Source organism: Macaca nemestrina, chromosome 7, assembly GCF_043159975.1.
Source record: "Macaca nemestrina isolate mMacNem1 chromosome 7, mMacNem.hap1, whole genome shotgun sequence".
Lineage (NCBI taxonomy): Eukaryota > Metazoa > Chordata > Mammalia > Primates > Cercopithecidae > Macaca > Macaca nemestrina.
The window spans coordinates 85,991,500-86,013,671 of record NC_092131.1 but is presented as its reverse complement, the minus strand read 5'-3'; the positions used below and the strand labels follow the sequence as shown (position 1 = coordinate 86,013,671).

General features: G+C 38.3%; 1 long non-coding RNA gene and 1 gene segment (V, D, J or C); one reads left to right on the top strand and one right to left on the bottom strand.

The window, feature by feature from the left end:
• Positions 1-22,172, bottom strand: part of LOC139364348 (uncharacterized) — a 104,186-nt gene that overhangs the window by 65,721 nt on the left and 16,293 nt on the right. The gene's annotated exons all lie outside the window — the stretch shown is intronic.
• LOC105499645 (T cell receptor alpha variable 40-like) lies at positions 20,680-21,391 on the top strand. The segment is given in 2 exon segments: positions 20,680-20,772; positions 20,883-21,391. Coding segments are annotated over 2 exon segments (480 nt in total).

Below are 22,172 nucleotides of genomic sequence, written 5' to 3'. Positions count from 1 at the left end.
CTGAGGCAGGAGAATGGCGTGAACCCGGGAGGCGGCGGAGCTTGCAGTGAGCGAGATCGCACCACTGCACTCCAGCCTGAGCGACAGAGCAGGACTCCATCTCAAAAAAAAAAAAAGAAGTATTCATAGAATAAAAATCTAATAGGTAAGTAGGCATGAGTTAATCTGATCTTTCCTGTACCCCAAATTATTTTTCTGCCCCAGTGTCTAGGCTAGAATGTCTACTTCCTGCTCCTGCGCCTATAGTAATCTTAGTCTTTGTCTGAGAACTTGGTCAAACCAGAACCTTTAGGTACTGTGACCATCAGTTAATCCCTATGGATATTTTGCCCTAGTAATATTCTGGGCTAACATTTGTAGACTGCTTTGATTATTAACAAAACCAACAACGTGGAGCTTTAATACACTCTCTAACTTGAATTCTTTGTCTTGTCTCCTTTACAACTGCATTCTCTCTGTGACATCAGGAATCGGCATTTTCCATCAAATACAGCAAACTTTAAACTCCTTTTTGACAGGAGGAAACACTTTCTGCTTAATGAAGGGGATGAAGCAGGTAACCCAGAGAGTATCTGCCACACCCGCCTCCTCTACAGTAGCTCAGAATTGCACTGTTTGATTATTTCTTGCCCATGTCCCTTGTTCCATCTTGGTTCATCCAAATTCAGGTCTAGGAGGAAACATTGAAGGAGCTATGTGAATTTCAACAGGACTGATACTTTCCACCAAAGGCTATAGGAGACACAGATTTAAAGAGTGACTAGGGGATTAAACATAAGCATATATTGACAGTAATTCCTGCATTGTCATCAAAGTGTGCTCATGTTTGTAGGCCAACTCTTAATGGTATTCAGACGTTGAAAAACTGTAAAACCTTCATGAATTTTTAAGATAACTTCTAAAATATGTTAGTATTAGTTTAAATGTTTAAATAGCTACAAAAGTTGTAAATTCCACTGTAATATAAACATTGACATTTTCAAATAAAACTCGTAGAATAGCTTTTAAACATATCCAGTGAAACCTTAATACCAAAGTGACTTGATACCCATCAACACCCAGTTAAAATTCACAACAAGCTCCTCATTGACAATCGAAGACCTTATATTGCTCTTTTCTTTCCTTGGAATCATATTTCCATTCAACTTCTCCTGCAGAACTTAATTTTAGTATATTTTTGTTTAAAGGCTTTTGTTGATCACCCAAAATGTCTGCAACAAAATCATGTATAAAATTGAAATTGCTTTTAAATTTTCTCTGACCATACTGCTCTAATTGCTAAAAATTACCTTTCTAGATTGAGTTATAAATATAATTATTGTTGATGTACCCTTGATTAAAACAACAAAAATATATTTCAATTTTAGTACATTTTAAACTTAAAGGTGAAAATTGTTTGGAAATGCATTTATTAAGAACATGCCTGGGGTCATATTTGTGGTTAATTAAAGGAGGTTTCCTTGACACCAATATATTGTCCCTTTGTTTAATGTTCCAGAGATGTTTAAACTGCAAGGCATTGCTGCAAAAGGAGATTCCTTCTTGAATAAGGTTGGGAAAAAGCAATTGTGAAATCTGAGATAGGAAACGAGAACCACAGTCAAGTTCTTGAACAGATCACTTTTAGGAAAGATTACATACAGAAATTGAAGATCTGGAAATTGATTCCCTTAAAATACATAACTGTTCCCTAGTTTGACAATCACTGCATTAGATTGCTCTCCACATTACTGGTTCATTCTCAGCCAGACTTCACGAAGCGGTGAGGTTTGAGGAAAATCAGCAAGAGATTTTAATGACAGAGCCTTGAGTTTCAATAAACCTGATAAATTTCCTAAAACCTATTTGACATTTCTGGCTTGAAAGAATAGCTCCTGATGAATTAGAAAATTATGGGATATTGAGTTCTTGCATGACACAAAGTCATTTAAACATATATCTTTATCTTGGGAAAGACAGTTTAAATGTCATGGCCATTTATTAATAATACTGTGAAAAAAAGTTATCCCAATCCTGGAAAAAAGAAAAATGATGATTGCTAGTCTTTTTTTTCTCTATCTGCAAGAGCATTTTCAAGTAAGCACTTATCTGGCATTCTTGGGGATTGTAACTTTCTTGTCAGAGCATATTTACCTAGCAATCTATAACTGAGAAAAGGCTCACATAGTTTACATTCCTGTGGGTTGGAGGTTAATCTACAGAAATGGAAGAGTTTTGAGTTCATAGCCTGGAAAAAAAATTAACCCCAGATTATAGTGTCAACCCTAACAGCATTTTATTTTGCTGTCTATACAGTTATGTCTTTTTCCTGTAAACATTTGTGAAATTAGCTTTTTTAAGTTAATGATTAAGAATAGTAATAAAATGTGAACACAGGCTCCCTCCCTATTTGCATTATTATTATTATTTATTTTTTAGCACATTTAAGGCCATCCTGGCACTAAGTCAGAAAACTACTTCCTGATACCTAAACTATAAAATCCTTGTTTCATATACATCTGAATTAGGCAAAAATGTAGCTGCCTATTATTTATTTAATTTGATGTCTTAATATGTAAAGATTTTCTTTTCAGAAGAAATCTAATGGACCAGATGTCTTGAAACACTACTAATTATTTTTCAGTAGTATGAATATAGCCATGAAGGCAAAAGAAGGTAGATGATCAATTCATGTTAAGAGTTTCAAATTCCATGGACTAATTTATATCTTTCTCCACAACCACCTGGCACATTCTGGCTTTGAACAGATGCTTTACAAAAACATAATCTGTGGACATGGAGATCTTGCATAAAGCAAATTCTCTCTAATCCACAGCTTCACTGAGGGGTTTCGGTTTTCTAGGACAGAGTGACTGCTGGAGATGAAGAGATTCTATCAAATGTCAGTATAAAATTGTCTCTTACTTAAAATGCCCTCATTGATGTTATCCTGATACCCTTACTACAGAAGTTTATCATGATTCATCTAGGAGATACCAGAGAGTTCACTAGCCAATTCAAGAGCATGACTTCTCAAAATTCTCCACGTTTTCCTCCTTCCCTCCTAGCTACTACCACCTTCTCTCCTAGCTACTACCACTTTCTCCTGCCTTTGAAGGCTACAGCTTCTCTGCCAATTTCTTGAATTCTGGGGTTCCTAAGCCCTCTTCTACACTATCCACAGATTCTAGGCAATCTCACTGGCTCCTGAACATCAAATACCATTTAACTGCTCTAGACTGACAAATCTGTATCTCTAGCCAAGATTCTCCTTGGCACAGACACACTATTGAGCTCCCTATCTCATCACCCCATAGGTCCACCTTCTCTGTGTTCCCATCCTAGTAAACGAAGCCATCAGTGTCTCCAACATATTCTCCTTAGTCTAGCCAGAGTTATTATTTAAAAATACAAGTGCAATCAGTTTGCTCTCTTGCTTAAAACTAATCAGTGACTTCCAGTTTCCCAAAGGATGGAATCCCGAATCATTACCAAGGCTCACAAAGCCTTTCTTTCTCTAGCTTATTGCTCTGGTCTCATCTTTCATCTTTATTCTTCACCCATCTTGGACTGTGTGCTTAATATCTCCTGTTTACTTCCAGGTCCTCTCTCCATCCTTCTGCACCCTGCTCTGTGCCCCAGGTGAATGACCTGTAGGGATTATATCAATAAGCAATCTTGTCTTTTGGTTTCCAATAGGTTTTGGCCCAAGGGGAGCACACACAGAGAACAGAGAAAATAAGGAAATTAAGGTCAGGCTATATATTCCTCCAGCTTCCTCCCTCTGGGGCTGACACAGATTGACATTAACTCATAATCAGCTCCTTACGGTGGCCCCTCCAAACAGCCTGTGTATCTCCAGGTTTTAGTAATACTCCCTCCCTTCCATTCAAGGCCCAGAGTGATGCCAGTCCCAGGTTATAGCACTCTCTTTTATATGTTCCCTACTCCCTGCTTATATTTTTATAACTAGAGTCACATTTCTCAAATTACACAATTTCAGTATGCCATAAGTTTCCTACCAGATCCCTGATTGATACTGTCTGCTTTCAGATCCTAAAAGGTGTCAACTTCGGCTTAAATGTTACTTACTTCAGGAGGCCTCTTCTAGCCATCTTGACTTGGATGTAACCACCTGCTAAATTTCCCACAGTACCCTGTCCATCTCCTGACAGAATATCCTTCACACTTAGTGGCAATCATTGAATGAGTATTAGTGTCACCTTCTTTAAACAACAAACAATACTGTGTCAGAAAAATATAAAGCAAAATTTGTTGGAAATACAAAAATAACTTGATAACATATTCATTTATGGGACACTTTAATATCTATATCTCAGAGAGAGAAAGAGAGAGAAGATGATGGAAAAAAACTTTGTATTAAACATATAGCTACAGAACATTTACCAAAAAATGAGCGTACGATATGACTCAAAAAAAAATAGGAAAGAATCTATAAGCCACATTGTCTGAACCTAATGCAATAAAGCTAGAAACTAATAATTAAAAGATACCAAATAAATGAGTAGAAAGAGAATTAACCACTTATAATAGTCTAAAACATTTTCAGGTCAAAGAACTAAGAGTTAAAATTACATGCCATTAAAAATTAACACTAATAATGGTACTACATTAAAAAACTATATATTTGTTCAAAGCAATATTCACAAGAAAATGTATCCATCTATTAATAAAAAGTAAAACAAAGGAGCCAAATCTGGCAATTCAATAAATTAAAAAAAAAATGAGCAAAATAAGCCAAAACAGAGAAGACGAAAGTTTAATGATAAAAGCAGGAATTAATTTAATTGCAAAGCAATAATTAGAATGTACAAATAAAGACAATATTTCTGGCAAACCTGATAATAAAAAAGAAAACACAAATGTGCAATGTTAAGAATGCAAAAGGTGCTATAACCCCACACAAAAAAAGCAATTTTTCAAATCACCAGTTAATGCCTTGTATAAATAGATCTTGATGAAATGGGTGGTGTTTAGAAATATGTAACTTTTTAATTTAAACTTCTCTACTTCCTAAAAATTTATACTATTTTACAATTCCAAAGTCAATATCAAATTGTAAAGAAAAAAATCCTGAATTCTGCCTCTTCTTCCTTCTTCACATATACAGCAAATAAATACTACATATATACCACCTACTAGGTCTCGACTCTCCTATGTTTTCATCATTAAAGAAAAAACCATATTGCATTCCTACTATGTGCCAATCATTGCACTACATACTGGGAAATCAAAAATGACTACGAGAAATTCCCTGCCTTCAGGGAGTTCATAATCTAGTGGGAGAAACAGATAGGTGTACACACTGATTATAACACTGTGTGGTACCCGTGATAATGCATAATGATGATAGATGTCTTTACTGAGTTTCTGCTAAGTGTCAAGTACCTTCCATTCAGCTGAGATCTTGTCCTTTACCTCTAACTCTTACCAGGGCATTTTCACTTAATATTTCATTATCATCTCAATTTCAAAACACTTTCCATACTCAGATGCTTCTCCAATTTCCCAGTTTATGTAAATGGCACCACATCCTCTTTTTATTCAGGCTTGAACCTTTTGAGTTTACAGTCAGGTACCAATGATTGTCAGTTTTTCCTTTGAAGTGCTATTGGATATATACTTTGCTTAGAATTCCCATGCCCACCACCTTATTCAAGTCCTTAGATTGTTCCCACCCAGTTGAAAGGGGTGTCCTCCTTCCTCTTCATTATTGAAGTATCTTTCTTGCTCTTCTCCCCTATCCTACCAGCTCCCAACCACCCTCTGACCCTGTGCACCATTGCCACACCCTTCTTTTTAAGATATCTTTTCATCATATCCCTCCACTATTCACAATCTTACAACAGTTTCTATTTTCTCATAAATATAAGCCATTTTAAGTAGCTTTCAGTGACTTCCATTATCTGCTCCTCATTTCACCAATTTATCCTCATTCCCAGACACTATTACCCAGACTGTTTTCTCTGTTAGCTGGATCATTCTTCACACTTTCTCAAAAACATGTCATCCTTACTCCTACCTCTCTATATTTCCTGAAATAGCCTTTAGTGCTCTCTCTCTCTCTATTTAAACATTATGTATTTTTTAGTCCTCAGCTCCTCCAAAGAGATTGTACTAAATTGCTATAGCCTTTCATAATTTCCCTCTCTTTTGACCTCACATACAGCACATATATTAAAAAGAAAATGCACCCAGTGCTATGCTGCTGTACAAAGCAGTGTAGTGCTTTGCACTGCTCACTTTAACTCCATGCACATTATTTTAATCTTTCTAACTAACTTACAACTCCATTAAGGCCAACACTAGATACTGTGGAATTATTTAATACCCCTACCCACCCCATCATTTATCACATTACTTGATATTGGTGGGTACTTGCTGGGTACATTTGAACATAAAGTCTTTTATTTCTTAATGTCTTTCATTTTCTCAAGTGTTCTTAAAGGCAAAAAGCAATGTTGGATGGTTTTATCAGTTATGCACAGTTCACGCAGGAAAAGAGATTTCAGTGGGACCTTGCTTAAGACAGTAGAGAATTTAGTTTAGGATTTAACAGGTCTAGAAATTAATGTAGAAAGCTGTCTCACAAAGGTCTATTATCCAGAATATATAAGGAACTTAAATAATTGAACAAGCAAAAAACAAATAACTCCATTTAAAAATGGGCAAAAGACATAAACAGACATTTCTCAAAATAATACACACAAGAGGCCAACCAACATATGTAAAAATGCTCAACATCACTAATCATCAGAGAAATCAAAACCACAATGAGATACCATCTCACACTAGTCAGAATGGCTATTAAAAAGTCAAAAACAACAGATGCTTGCAAGGCTGTGGAGAGAAGGGAACACTTACACACTGTTGATGGGAAGGTAAATTAGTTCAGCCACTGTGAAAAGTAGTTTGGAGATCTCACAAAGAACTTAAAACACACCTACCATTCAACCCAGCAATCCCATTACAGTGTAGATATCCAAAAGAAATCAAATAGTTCTACCCCAAAAAGACACATATACTTCTATGTTTATTGCAGCACTATTTACAACAGCAAAGAAATGAAATCAACTTAGGTGCCCAGCAATGGTGAATTGGATTTTTTAAATGTGGTGCTACATATACGCTATGTCATACTATGCAGTCATAAAAAGAACGAAACCATGTCCTTTGCAGCAGCGTGAATGGAGCTGGAGGCCATTATCCTAAGCAAATTAATGCGGGGACAGAAAAACAAATACCCTGTGTTCTCACTTATAAGTGGGAGCTAAACATTGGGTAAACATGGACATAAACATGGCAACAATAGAAATTGGAGACTACTAGAGGAAGAAGGAAGGGAGTGGAGCAAGGGCTGAAATACTAACTTTTAGGCACTATGCTCGCTGTATTAGTTCCTTTTCATGCTGCTGATAAAAACATGCTCAAGACTGGGTAATTTATAGAGAAAAAGAGGTTTAGTGGACTAACACTTCCATGTGGCTGCGGAGGCCTCACAATCATGGCAGAAGGTAAAAGATACATCTTAAATGGTGGCAGGCAAGAGAAAAATGAGCGCCAAGGGAACGTGGAAGCCCCATCTGAAAGTGGAAACCATCAGATCTCATGAGACTTTTTCACTACCAGGAGAACAGTATGGCTGAAACTGCCCCTGTGATTCAATTATCTCTCACTGGGTCTCTCCCACAACACATGGGAATTACAGTAGCTACAATTCAAGATATTTGGGTGGGGACACAGCCAAACCATATCACTCACTATCCGGGTGATGGCATCATTGGTGCCCCAATCCTCAGCATCATGCAATATACCCAGATAACAAACCTGCACTTTTTTACCCCCTGAATCTAAAATAAAAGTTGAAGGGAAAAAAAGAAAGCTGTCCGACATTGATTGCAGTGAGTATAATGGGTGACAAATTACTGCCCCCAACCTGTAGCCTCCAAATCCTAACAGAAATCTGTTACATACATACAGAGAAGAACGGGATTGAGCATTAGCTCAGTAATCAGGTGGGCTGAATCCCAACTCCGTCCCTTTCCAGCTGCATATCATAAACTTATTGTTTGACCTCTGTAAGCCTGTAAAATCTGTAAGCCTGTAAGATCTGTAAAATCGGCCGGGCGCGGTGGCTCAAGCCTGTAATCCCAGCACTTTGGGAGGCCGAGGCGGGCGGATCACAAGGTCAGGAGATCGAGACCACAGTGAAACCCCGTCTCTACTAAAAATACAAAAAATTAGCCGGGCGCGGTGGCGGGCGCCTGTAGTCCCAGCTACTCAGGAGGCTGAGGCAGGAGAATGGCGGGAACCCGGGAGGCGGAGCTTGCAGTGAGCCGAGATCACGCCACTGCACTCCAGCCTGGGCAACAGCGTGAGACTCCGTCTCAAAAAAAAAAAAAAAAAAAAAAAAAAAGATCTGTAAAATCCAGATATTGTGAGAATTAAATGAGATTATGCACTCACTTAGCATAGTGCCTGGCATAGAGTACAGCTCAATACATGTTAGTTATTGTTATCATCTTTTGTCCTTTCTTCCACAACTTTGTGTAAGAAGTGTCTGAGGAACTGAAGAAAATGTGATGTGTTCAACATGGTACAGAAAAGGTACACCATGTGCAGAGGGTCAAGGTGAGTCATAGACTAACCCGGTTCACAGGAGTAGCTACTCGGGTTAGATGAGTCCTAAAGAAATAAAAGCCTTCCTTCCCTCCCACTCTCCCTCCGTCAATAGTCCACAGAGATGAGATAATGCAACTGTGGTGGGCATCTACCATTTTGTTCACTTAGAATAGCAACTTATTCCGGGTAAAATATAAATTCTAACCATGTATTATGAATGGAGACTGCTATCTTACCTATGAATGGAATGATGAATGACCCAGAGGTGGATGCCTGACCCAGCTGAACCAATCATATTATGTGTACACCACTCTAGTCACAAATTGGCCCCTGGAGGGGAACCTGGCTCAGATTGAAGCAATCAAAGCCTTACCTCAATATTTTTAAATCTGGGATCAGAAAGGAGCCTCAGCACTTCTTTGGTGGCTACACTGTGAGATGAATCTCAACCAGAAAATATTTACAAACATGCCTCCTGCTTCGTGCTGGAATCTGGTCTGAGGAATGAAACTAAGACACAGAATGAAAAGTCTTGAAGGATTAAGTTCCCTGGCACCCTGGATGCCTGAAGTTCAGTTACACTTCTGCTCTTGCCAAGGTTATTGGAGTCAATGCATTTCTCTTATTGCCTAAGCTCATTTGAGTTACATTTCTGTCACTTGTAAAATTTCCTCACTGAATCAATCAATGTTTCAACGAGATGTGAAAGAGTTAATTTACCAGGAAATTTTTAGGAACACCTTGCTGGCTTACAAGAAGCATCAATTCTAATTACTTTCTCAGGAATTTCTCTAAGTATCCTGAAGAGGGCACTGTTTCCATTCATAACTTCTGTCCAAACCAACCCCCACTCTTTTTTTTTTTTTAAATTTTTCTTTTTCTTTCTTTTTTCTCTCTTTTTTTTTTTTTTTATGAAAGGGAGGGACTGCAGGATATGATTCTAATTGGTTGGAACATCTTTTGAAATCGTGTTTCTGTAGAGAAAAAAAAATTACTATATTTGGATAGCCCTGGCCAGCTTTCAAGTTTCCTAAATCTGAGTCTTCAGTGAACTGGACAGAAAAAAAAAAAAAAAAAAATGAAGAAGCTACTAGCAGTGATTCTGTGGCTTCAACTAGACTGTGAGCTGGGGGTTCATTGAAAAGGGAGCCATGGGAGGAAAGGAATTGTCCATACAATGTTTGGGGGTAGAGACAAGATTCAATGCAACTCATTTGGGTTCCCTGGGGAGGAACAGGATTATTGGGGTAACCAGCAAATGCCTCCTCCTGAAATGTTCTCTTTGGACAGGGTTAAGTGGAGAGCTGAAAGTGGGACAAAACCCTCTGTTCCTGAGCACGCAGGAGGGAGAAAACTATACCATCTACTGCAATTATTCAACCGCTTCAGACAGACTGTATTGGTACAGGCAGGATCCTGGGAAAAGTCTGGAATCTCTGTTTGTGTTGCTGTCAAATGGAGCAGTGAAGCAGGAGGGACGATTAATGGCCTCACTTGACACCAAAGCCCGTCTCAGCAGCCTGCATATCACAGCCGCCCTGCAAGACCTCTCTGCCACCTACTTCTGCGCCGTGGACACACAGTGCTCCCCCGACGCCGCTAGTCTGTACCCAAACCTGCAGCTGGTGGGCCCACTCCTGCTGCAGGAACTATGACTGTGAGGCTTCCTTCACTGTCTGCGCATTTCTTTCTGCAAGGAAAATTCTGAAATGGGTGAAAAAAGATGCTGTTTTATTTTCTTAACTGTGGAACATTTTTAAAAAGGAAAATGTATTCAAGCTGAGGGTAGAATCCTAAACATGTATTTCCTGAGACTATGAGGTCTCATCCTTTACTGCCTCACAGTCAGAATTTGTTAGTCTTCCATTACGGAATGATTGTACATGTAGTGCAACTGTCACAAATAATTCCTATGAAATATGGAATTATTATTTGTTTTATATATGAATGTAACATATGGCATTTACCAATGAAAGAAAGAAAGAATAAATGTTTTATAAAAGAATGTCATATTTAGTCCGGCGTGGAAGCCAGCGCCTGTAGTCCCAGCTACTCGGGAGGCTGAGGCAGGAGAATGGCGTGAACTCGGGAGGCGGAGCTCATAGTGAGTGGAGATTGCGCCACTGCACTCCAGCCTGGGTGACAGAGCGAGACTCTGTCTCAAAAAATAAATAAATAAATAAATAAATAAATAAATAAATAAATAAATAAATAATGTTCGCGGCCAGGCGCGGTGGCTCAAGCCTGTAATCCCAGCACTTTGGGAGGCCGAGACGGGCGGATCACGAGGTCAGGAGATCGAGACCATCCTGGCTAACACGATGAAACCCCGTCTCTACTAAAAAATACAAAAAAAAAAAAAATTAGCCGGGCGACGTGGCCGGCTCCTGTAGTCCCAGCTACTCCGGAGGCTGAGGCAAGAGAATGGCGGGAACCCGGGAGGCGGAGCTTGCGGTGAGCCGAGATTGCGCCACTGCACACCAGCCTGGGCGACAGAGTGAGACTCCGTCTCAAAAAAAAAAAAAAAAAAAAGTTCGATGTGAAGTTCCTTACCTAGCGTTTCCTGCTAAAATATTGACTACAGTAGTCAGATAATATCCATGTGATCTAAGTACCTGTTTATCTCAAAGTGTGGCGAATCTCTGGGAAATGTATCCTTTGGCTGGATTTACTCCAAAACTATCTGAGTGTCCTTGCCAATCAGAAGAACATCATATTTTTCCTATATTATTTGCCAGTTTCCTCTTCTCCTCCCTCCATTTTTTTTTGTAATTGTTTTGCTACACTGTAGAACTTATATTAAACTTTATTTCCCATTGCAGATTAGATTAGAATGAATTTCACTTCCAGGAAAATTGTCTTATAAGAAATCCCCAATTTGAATGTTATAAAAAATAACTGAAAATAACTTTTCCTGTCCCACTAAAGAGATAAACTAGTCAGTACCTTCAGATATCAATTGCATCACATTTTCACGCCAAAATTCTAGAAAAATAATAAACTTGATTCAGTCAGGCTTTTAAGCGACAATATTTCAGAAATTATCATTACAATGTAAAGGCTGACCTTAACATTTCAACATTTGGACCCTCCTAAGGAAAATCACCTTAAAACCATTTAAAAACTAAAAATACTTATATCTCTAAATTGCCCCTAGAGTCTTACAAGCAAATCAACTTCTGCAGCAATTTGTTGGCAGATTATGAAAAGTCAGCCACAGCAGTGTACAGACCGAAAGCTCCTGCTACCCCTCAGAGCCTCCAGCAGGGACTATAATAACTTCCACATTTAGATAAAATAAAATTTGGCATGAAAAACTGACTAGTTCCATCATCCTTTGAGTCAAGCAGAGGCTTCACTCTGACCGAGTAGGCTGAAAAAACTTTGACTTTGTATTTATAAATACTCATAACATATCTTAAATTTCAAGTTTCTTGACCTGTTACCAAAGCAAGTTTCCTTGTCAATGGCTGATTGTCAGGAAATTTTTATTTTGCATTGATGATCTTATTTGTTGTGTTGTTACATAATCAGACAACAGGATGTTACGTCAGATTTTCTATAACCTTTCTGGAGCATTTAACAGCATGTCTTCACATACTCATTTTCATGCTGAAAACAGTTTCACAAGGAAACCATTCATGACAGGGAAAAAATATTGCTCAGTCCAATCTAATTAACTGAAGGAACAATATCCACTTAAGTCCCCAAATCTCTTCCTTCTTAGAGAGAACTCTTGGATTCTGAAGATGAACTTTTATATCTTTTTCAGATCAAGAATATAAACTAACCCTAAAACAAATGAATAGAACTGAGAATTTCATTAATTTGATCTTTAGAACATAAAAACTAAGTTCTTTCCACTTTGCCTTCCCAATTTTCCTGACTCCTTCCCAACTTATGAGTATATAGATTTTTTGCTTTCTTTTCCTAGAATCACTTACTGTCACTGAAAATATATCATTAAACCTTATTCTTGAAGAAACAATACATACATTCAAAATTGAACCAGCTGATTTTAAGGGTGTGAGGGTGTAGTAAGAAAATATTATCAAAGGTGACAATCTCCAACATATTAGAGCGTGCTAAACCAAATACGTTGTTCCCCGAGTTGGACCTTTAGGAATGTTTCTGGTGACTCTAAGCTTCCGGCACTTGCTGTCCATGACCAGAGCTTCTACTAACAAGAAGTTCCATAAAATACTTGGACCCATCATAATCAGATACACCAGTTGCCAAGTCCACTTACCACAGAGATTAGAAAAGGAGACATTTTTCTGAATTGTGCTATTTATGTCCCAGAAAAGGCATTTGAGACGAATAATTCTCCTTTGAGTATTTCTTTCACCCTGTCTCATACGTTTTGCTGTGAACTAGTCTCTTTTTCACTGCTTTTAATACAGTTGGTTACTTTTTCTTTTAATAGTGTGTCTGCTTCAAGGCTTATCTATAAGTTGTTTCTTAATATCAAAAGAATTAACATTTTTTATTTTTACTAAATTATGATCAGAGAATGCACCTCTATGAGCTGTACTTTTTTAAAACTTTCATTAAGATTTACTTGAAGCCCAAGTACATAATCATAATAATTATATTCGAAAGCTATGAATTTATGTATGTATGTGTGTCTATATATTCAACTTTTTTGATCATATCATTAAATCTTTCTATGTCCTTGTTTTTGTTTTCTAAAATCTGTCACATTCTGAAAAAGACTATTGAAATCTTTCACTTATTTTGTCAAGTTTTGCAAATTGCTTTTGCTTTATTTATCTAGCTGCAATGTTTTTGGTGTATATGGTTTATGACTTACATCTCTTCAGATAGTCTTTTTAGCATTAGTAATGTCCAAGAAATTATTCATTTCTTCTAGATTTTCATCATTATATAAAGTCCTTCATCCTGTGTGGTACAGTCTGATATTTTTTCCTCAATATCCATTCTGCTGTCTTCCCCTCTTTTACTCTGCCCCAGAATAAAATCTGTGTTGCCCAGATCTCCTTACAGCTAAGTATTTGCATGAACTAAGTTCTGTTCAATGAAATCTAAGTGTACATGTCAGATGCACCTTCTAGGAATTTCTCTAAGACTCAGCATGCACGCTCTTCCATCTTTCCCAGCTACCTTGCCTCCCATCTCCTTTCCTGCTGGACTTGTTGATCCTCTGAGATTCAAGCACATCCTTCACTTAGTCTATGCACTATATACCTTCCTCAATGAGGTCCCTGTGGCAGGGACATGGTTCTCATTTTCCAGCTACTTTCCATGAGCTCCCTCAAGCCAGCAAATATTTTTAGAAGATATTTTTAGAAGACAACATTTTAAAAGACCATAGTGTCCTTTCTACTCTACTGTGTCTGCAATATGTTGCAATAGAACATTTCACAAAGCTAGATCTTCTCAGAGCTCCGGATGGGAAGCAGGCAAAAGCTCTTTTTGCAGTGGACAGTCAACCTATCTTGTGGTTTCTACCATCTGCCTTACTAGCTCAGGGTTTTAGACAGGATTTGTGACTTTTAAAAACTGCCTTGAAACCTCAGGCTCTGCTCGACATATAAATTCTCAAAAAGAAAAATTACCAAGTACCTGGCTCTTGCAACTCAAAATAATGCCTTATTTCAGGATACCTTTTCCTCCTAAGACTTTTTAAGTCCATTTTGAATACAAAATCAATAATTTGACCCTTTGATCTCACTGGATCCTTTCACAATCTCACTTTACTGGACCAATAAGATTCATCCTCAAAATTTATGGCAAGAGATTTAAAAGGGAAAAAAAAATGGATTTCAAAGAAGGAAACTATCATATTTGAAACTGTTAGTCCACTCCATTTAGATTCAGAGATTCTAATAATGTAATAGTGTGAACACCAGATGTGGTATCTAAAAGAATTCCTGAGTATTCAAACTCTTCTATTATGAGCTCTATACCCTTAGGGAAGTTTCATAATGTATTTAAGTCTACTTTTCTCATAAAAAATATGGAAAAATTAATAACCACTTTCTAAAGTTTATATGACATTTAAAATGAGATGGTGTATATGTAAAGTAAACAGCACACATACTGGATCTTCTAGAACAGTGTTTACTAGAGAAAATTCATAAAGACAAGAGAAAGAGCAGGTGTGTGGTTTCCCCAGGGGCAGCACGCACCCTACATTCTGAAACAGCACACAGCAATGTAGCATGGCCAATGTGAGACCCTAAGAAAGAGAACCCAGTCTTGAGCCATGGAACTTTAAGGCCGCATTACTGGGGAAGCACTAGGCCTTACTGTAGTATGTGGGCTGGGCTCCAAACTATATGATTATAGCAAAATCAAGGAAATCTGCAGCCTCCAGTCCTGATCTGCCACCTCAGCTCTCTTACAAAATTTACTGCCTGAAGCTCTAGTCTGGGTCTCTATTAGGAGAGCCAGTTCCTTCTCTGGAAGGTCACCCTGCAGGGAGTCCATTACCCTTACCTCTCAGTGTGTGAAATTCACTAGCACAGAGCCTGGCATGTAGTTGGTATAAATGTGGAATGAATGCGTGCAGCCATGGAGGACAATGTCTTCAGTCCCTTTGTAATGCAGAAAGTGTGCTTGTTCTCAGATCAAATAATTAACTTATTCAACAAGTGTTTGTGGGTATCTACTAGGTACCAGGCTCTCTTCTAGATACTTGAGCTATCTGCTTTTAAAAAATGCACAAAGATAATCAGATTTTATAGAAAATACATTCTAGTAAGCATTAACCATAATAAGTAAATTACTATATGGTTTATGACTTATATCTCTTCAGAGAGTCTCTTTAGCATTAATATATTCTGCATTAAAATATATAAGAAGATAAGTCTATGGAGACAAGAATCAGAGCAAGTTAGGAGATAGGGAATTCTGGAGGGGGCCACAGAAGGGTGGTTCCCTTGTAATTTTAGGTAAAGTGTCAGAGCAGGCTCACTGGAAGGATAACATTTGAGCAAAATTGAAGATGAGAGAGTGAATCTTGCATATATTTGGGTCAAGTTTTCCAAGCAGAGTCCAGTCCTAAATTAGGAAATGCCTAACATGTTCTAGAACTAGGTGGAATGAGAAGCCATAGGAAGACTTTGAGAAAGGAGTGATATAATCTGACTTCCATGTAAAAGTCTCACTCTGGCTGCTGTGCTGAGAATAGACTGCAGGTCGTCAAGATGAAAGTGAGGAAGATTGTTGTATTAACATCAGAACCGAAGATAATCTGGTGTTACTCTGAGCACAGAGGCTTCTTCCACCAGAAAAGCTCCTTGAAGAGCAGCTATTGTTACTGCTCCTGCTGATGGAAAAGGGGCTAAAGACATATCTGATAGCCTTTCTGTAGATCTGTTGACTGCAGGTGACCTGTGAGTTTAGGGGCAAATGACAGGAAGGAGTCTTAATTTCAGACACAAAAAGGTCTGTTGTGAAAGCATCTTCCAGAAGGCAATATTTGTGCTTTCTTCTGTTGTGTAAGACTCCCTACTCAAATCTAGGCATTTTAAGGACCTTAGAAAATTGTGCTATGGTGATAAAGGTAATGGAAGTCAGAGCAGAGGGAAAATAAAAATCCACATGCCTCTGTGAAAGCCTATGTAATAAAGATCTCTGCTGTCTCATCGATCTGAACAGGGTGGAATAATCAAAAAATGGACAAGAACGCTCAGTCCCTGAGCTACCAGGAGACATAGGCCTTTAGCGGGACTGCCTATGTAATTTACGGGACCCAGTACAAAATGAAAATGCAAAACTTCCTAAGAATTTGAAGACTGCAACAGCGGAGCATTAAAACATGAGTTCTATGAGACTGTACAGGTTTCATACTGAAGCTGGCCCTGATCATTAGTTTGGAATGCCATCACTCAAACAAATTATTCAGATATCGATGTTACAGGCAGGAGTATGGGAAAGACCTTACATTAATTTGATAACAATTCAACCTAGTGGCATACAGAGTGAGGGCAAATTAACTGAGTAGCTTGGTGTAGAAAAGAAGCACCTCACCTCCTCAAATTACCTCTGAGATGGTGAGATGTCCTGTTCTTTCGACATCTACATATATAAACTCTTCACCTAGGACCATAGCAGTGGCAGAGATCCAGATGCTTGGAGGGATCTATTTGCACAGGAAAAACTATGCATAAAGATGTTAATAGTCAAACCAAATAAGGGGTTGAGTTGTACCGTGAGCTTTTTTTACAACTTCAAAGTGGGAAACATTTATTGCCCTTACTCATGGAGCTGTCTAGAGAGTAACTTTGTACTCTCCTGAACATTTCAGAGTTCTACCCTCATTAGAGAAACTGTACTATTACTATTTTATTTTGAAAATATTTTTTAAAATGGGGGTCTCACTGTGTTGTTCAGGCTGACCTCAAACTCTTGAGCTCCAGCTGTCCTCCTGCCTCAGCCTCCAGAGCTGGGACTCCAGGTATGCACCACCCCACCCAGCCACTGCGTCACTATTAAAAATCATTTAGCATAGCCAGGCTGAGTGCGGTGGCTCATGCCTATAATCCCAGCACTTTGGGAGGCCAAGGTGGGTGGATCACCTGAGGTCAGGAGTTCAAGACCAGTCTGACCAATATGGTGAAACCCCGTCTCTACTAAAAAAAAAAATTAGCCTGGCATGGTGGCACCCACCTGAAATCCCAGCTACTCAGAAGGCTAGGGCAGGAGAATTGTTTGAACCCAGGAGGCGGAGGTTGCAGTGAGCCGAGATCACACCACTGCACTCTAGTCTGGGCAACAGAGTGAGACTCCGTCTTAGAAGAAAAAAAAAAATCATTTAGCATAGCCAATCTGGGGCTTTCTGCTGAGATCCTTTGTTGACTTCTCTTCTAAGGCAAAAAGCAGGGATATAAGGAAGTAACACTTCAAAAGATGGATGTTCTAGTTGAATTCCTAGGCTCTGAAATCAAATACTTAATTCACTTATTGACTGATTAATTTATCCAACAAATATTAAACTTGACAGACCCTTATACTGTCTGGAGTCTAGTAAATAACTATTGAATAAGCTGTAAACAGACAGTCAAGTCCTGTGGACTCAGAGAATAAAGAGGCAGATCAGATATTGAATCCTGGCTTCACCACTTTTGAGCAGTGTGACCTGGAGCAATTTGTTTATCCTCTCTGATCATCAATTTCCTCATCTATAAAATGGGAACAATAATATTAACGCCTACTTTTCACAGTCATGTGGATTAATGTATGCAAAGCCTCTGGTTCATCACTCAGCACTCAGTAAATATTAGCTATCATCGTCATCATCACTAATTTCTATTGATTTAACTAGACACCGAAAGGGCAGCATGTGTCTCACAAGTCAGAGCTTCCCTCTTCTAACCACTAATTCAAAAAGAATTCTAAGTAATACTTAGAGTTCACTCCTTAGCCCAAAACAGGATGGCATTGTGTTGTGCTTTGTTTTCTTTCTTCCTCCAGTGCAGAAACACTTGTGTGTTTTGGCTCATTAAAGATTTAAAAGATTCCTACACGTAGTCATGCCAAGTACTTGTATATACCTCTAAGAACCCAGTAGGTCTAGTGATCCTAGAGTCTCACATCTGAAAGAGGAACCAGTACTAAAAGACAAACTTCCCAAAATCTAAAGAAGGGAAGTGCAATCAATGGTATGAGGTAGAAGCCTCAGTCCTGGGAGAGACAGCCCATGCAAGCCAGGAGAGATCATGGGTTCTCCACAGTCGCCAGCACTGGAACAGCCATGATCAGTGCCTCCACTTCAATGCTTGCGAGATTGTTACTCTCTGGTGAGCAAAATGACAGTTTAAAATTGTGACTGTTTTATAATTTCTCTTATTTCTCATTTTATTACTTAGAGTCAATGTCGTTTCCATTCATTCTAATGAAAACCTTGGCTTTCCAGGAAGAACCACTAGAGACTCAGTGACCTAGACACAGGGATATGTGACCCTTTCTTCAGGGGCACACCGGACATTGAACTGTACATACAAAATGGGTAGGTACCTGCCTCTTGTTGTATGTCAAATATCCCAAGGAGATATCAAAATGCCTTGTCTCTGAGGCATCATGATAAATGAAAAGGAAGATTACAAAGATTTCAGGCCCATTAGGTTAAGATTAAAACCTCTTTCCACTTGCAGAAAACCTCTATCCAAGCACTAGGCGAAGCACATGAGCCTGCATCTTTGAAATGGTGAAAGGAAAGATTTGTCAAAACCTTGCCCATATCTGTCCTCTAATTATAGCTCACTGATCAAAACTATAAGCTTAGTAATGTAACGAAGGAAAGTTCTTTGACGTCAGTTATTTAAAATATGTACAATGTGATTTTCTGATAATACCTTTGTATTTAAAATGTAAATTACCCTTAAAATTAAAATAAATCAATAACTGTTTTAGTCCATTTTGTGCTGCTATAATAGAATACCTGAGAATGTGTAATTTATGAAGAACAGAGACTTATTTCTTACAGTTTTGGAAGATGGGAAATCAAAGATCCTGGGGCCTGCATCTGGGGAGGGCCTTCTTGCTGCACCATACTATGGCCAAAGGCAGAGGGCAAGAGAGTGCGTGCAAGGAGACACAGGTAAAGTGCCAAACTCATTCTTTTATCAGGAACCCGCTCCCAAGGTATCTAACCCACTCCCGTGATAATGTCACTAATCTATTCATGAGGACAGAGCTCTCATGAGCTTTTAAAGGTCCCGCCTCTCAACACTGTTGCATTGGGGATTAAATTTCCAACATGTGAACTTTGGGGGACACATTCAAACCATAACAATAATAAAACATTAATATTCCTGGGGAAAATGAGCAGTTCACAAAAAGTAGCACAAATGGACACTTTATAAAGAGGTATACAAATTCTCTAGTCATCAAAGAAACATAAAAAACAATGTGATTCATTTTTTCCAGCTATCAAAATAGTGGTTACTGACACACACACACACACACACACACACACACACACACATATCATGAAATTTTTTTTTTCTGTTACTCCAAGAACCTCCTCTGGCACCATGAGTCTTGAGCCATTTATTATATAACCAGAAATAAAGACTGCAAATACTCAGATGTAAGCCAAGCCACTTCTAGTCTAAGTGCAAGATTGAATATTTGAAGTGAAATATTTCCATTTCTGAGAAACCAGATAAAATTATGCCAGGACTGAGGAAGAAAAAAAGAGAAAAAAACAAACAGTCAAAAAAAAAAACAAACAAAAAAAAAACAAAAACAAAGCTAAGTAGACTTTGCAAAATGACTTCCATTGAATTGCACCATCATTATCAAATAGATCTTCAAGACCAGACAAAAAAGGAATAAGTGTCCCCTCAGCACTACCCTTTTCTAGAAGAGACAACCAAAAATATCTTGATTCACTACCGTTTTCAGTAAAAAATTTTGCAAATGTGAAAAATGGTAATAACAGGACCAATCAAACAACAGACAGTCCTGAGAGGTTACTGCTCTTTTACTGTAATGCTAAACTTTGAAATGTGAATGCTAAGTCTTTGTTAACACAATTATAATAATAATTACATTTTAGATAGAATTTCATATTTATTCTTGTATTTTTGAAGTTAATTCTATTTTTCGATATTCAGATTCAGCTTTAGCTTCGCCCAGATATTGACTTTAACACCTCACCATTGGGCATTTGGTCACAATGTGTGTTCAGTGCACCATGTTCTAAGGAAATAATTAGATGTATGAAGAGGGTTTATGTAAGCATAGATTTATCACAATATTGCTTATAAAAACTGAAAATATTAAAACAACTGTCTAAAATACTGACATGTTGTGATGTCTAAGTTCTAGTGACAATTATTCTCCCTTAGAATAAGTGTTGTAGAGGTAACAGACTTAGGAGCGTGGTGAGTCCCCTTTGCACAAAAAGACCACCTCACACCCAACATGACTCTTAAGAATGAGGACAGTAGTGAGGACACAGAGCAGAACATTGAGAGGCAGATAACGTCTCATAACCTTTCATTAATTTGTCACGTGGGGGTGCTATTCATCAATGAAATCATAATTTATGCATGAATTCTGAGTACAACTGTGAATCATTTTGTATCCTCACTTCAACAGTGATGCCGTCTGGTAGGCCAGAGACACTAACAATGAACTTCTCTCTGGACTTTCCAATTCTAATCTTAATGTTTGGTAAGTACATTTTATTAAAATTGTTTCATTATTTCAAAATTATAAAAACCTTCACCAAAAGATACAGCTCTGGCTAAACCCATATAACCAGTACTTTTTCCCCCCTACAGGAGAAACCGGCAGCAATTCAGTCAAACAGACAGGCCAAATAACCATCTTGGAGGGAGCATCTGTGACTATGAACTGCACATACACATCCGCGGGGTACCCTACCCTTTTCTGGTATGTCCAATACCCCAACAAACCTCTGCAGCTTCTTCAGAGACAGACGATGGAAAACAGCAAAAACTTTGGAGTCGGAAATATTAAAGACAAAAACTCCCCCATTGTGAAATACTCGGTGCAGGTATCAGACTCAGCCGTGTACTGCTGTCTTCTGAGAGACACTGTGCTAAAAGCACAGGGGAACTATACAAAAACCTCAGTGGCCCAGAGGAAGTATGTAGTGAGGCTGGAAAACCCAGGTTGTAGAGCCTTGTTCTCTGTCTCACAGACAGTCCTGTTAAGACATTATTAGAAGATAAAGAAAATCAAAATCAGATGTAATTGCCTCTAATTCCAGGGCATAGGGGTTTCTTTGACAGAAAATGGGGTCAGGGAAGAGGGTCTCAGATAATATCCTTGCTCTCAATTAGGTCAGTTCTCTCTTGTCCTTCAGGCTTTCTTGCATGATGTGTAGGAATTAGAATATAATGACTTGGATGTCAGTCCTGGCTCTACTACTTATTAGCTATGCAAATTTGGCCAAGTTAATTGATGTCTCAGAGCTTTAGTTTTTTTCATCTGTGAAGTAGAAATAAAAATAATCACACAAATTTAAGATGGAGATAAAGTGGAAAAAAGGTAGATTAGAAGGGGCAGATTATTACTCAAAGCATTACTGGAACTTGCAAGGCCCACCATAGCAGTTCTGCTCTCTCATGGCAATCTGTCTGCCTAGTGCTGACCATCCTAATAGGGCTTGGCATGCCCACTGCTTTGTCATACCACACCACACCCCATGCCCAGCCCCAGGCCATTATGATCAACATATCGTCTTTTCTCTCACAGGCTCCTACTCACACCACACACAAAAATTAACTCAAAGTGGGTCATAGACCTACATGTAAAAACTAAAATTGTAAAACTCTTAGAAGAAAACACAGGAGTAAATTTTCATGATCCTGGGTTAAGCAATGATTTCTTAGATGCAACACCAAAAGCACAAGCAATAAAATAGAACATTGATAAGTTGGACTTCAACAAAATTAAACTTGTTTATGCTTCAAAGGACACCATCAAGAAAATGAAATGATAACCCACAGAATGGGAGAAAACATTTGCAAATCATATGTACTATGGACCTGATGATAAGGGACTTATATTTAGAATATATAAGGAACTTTTACAACTCAATAATA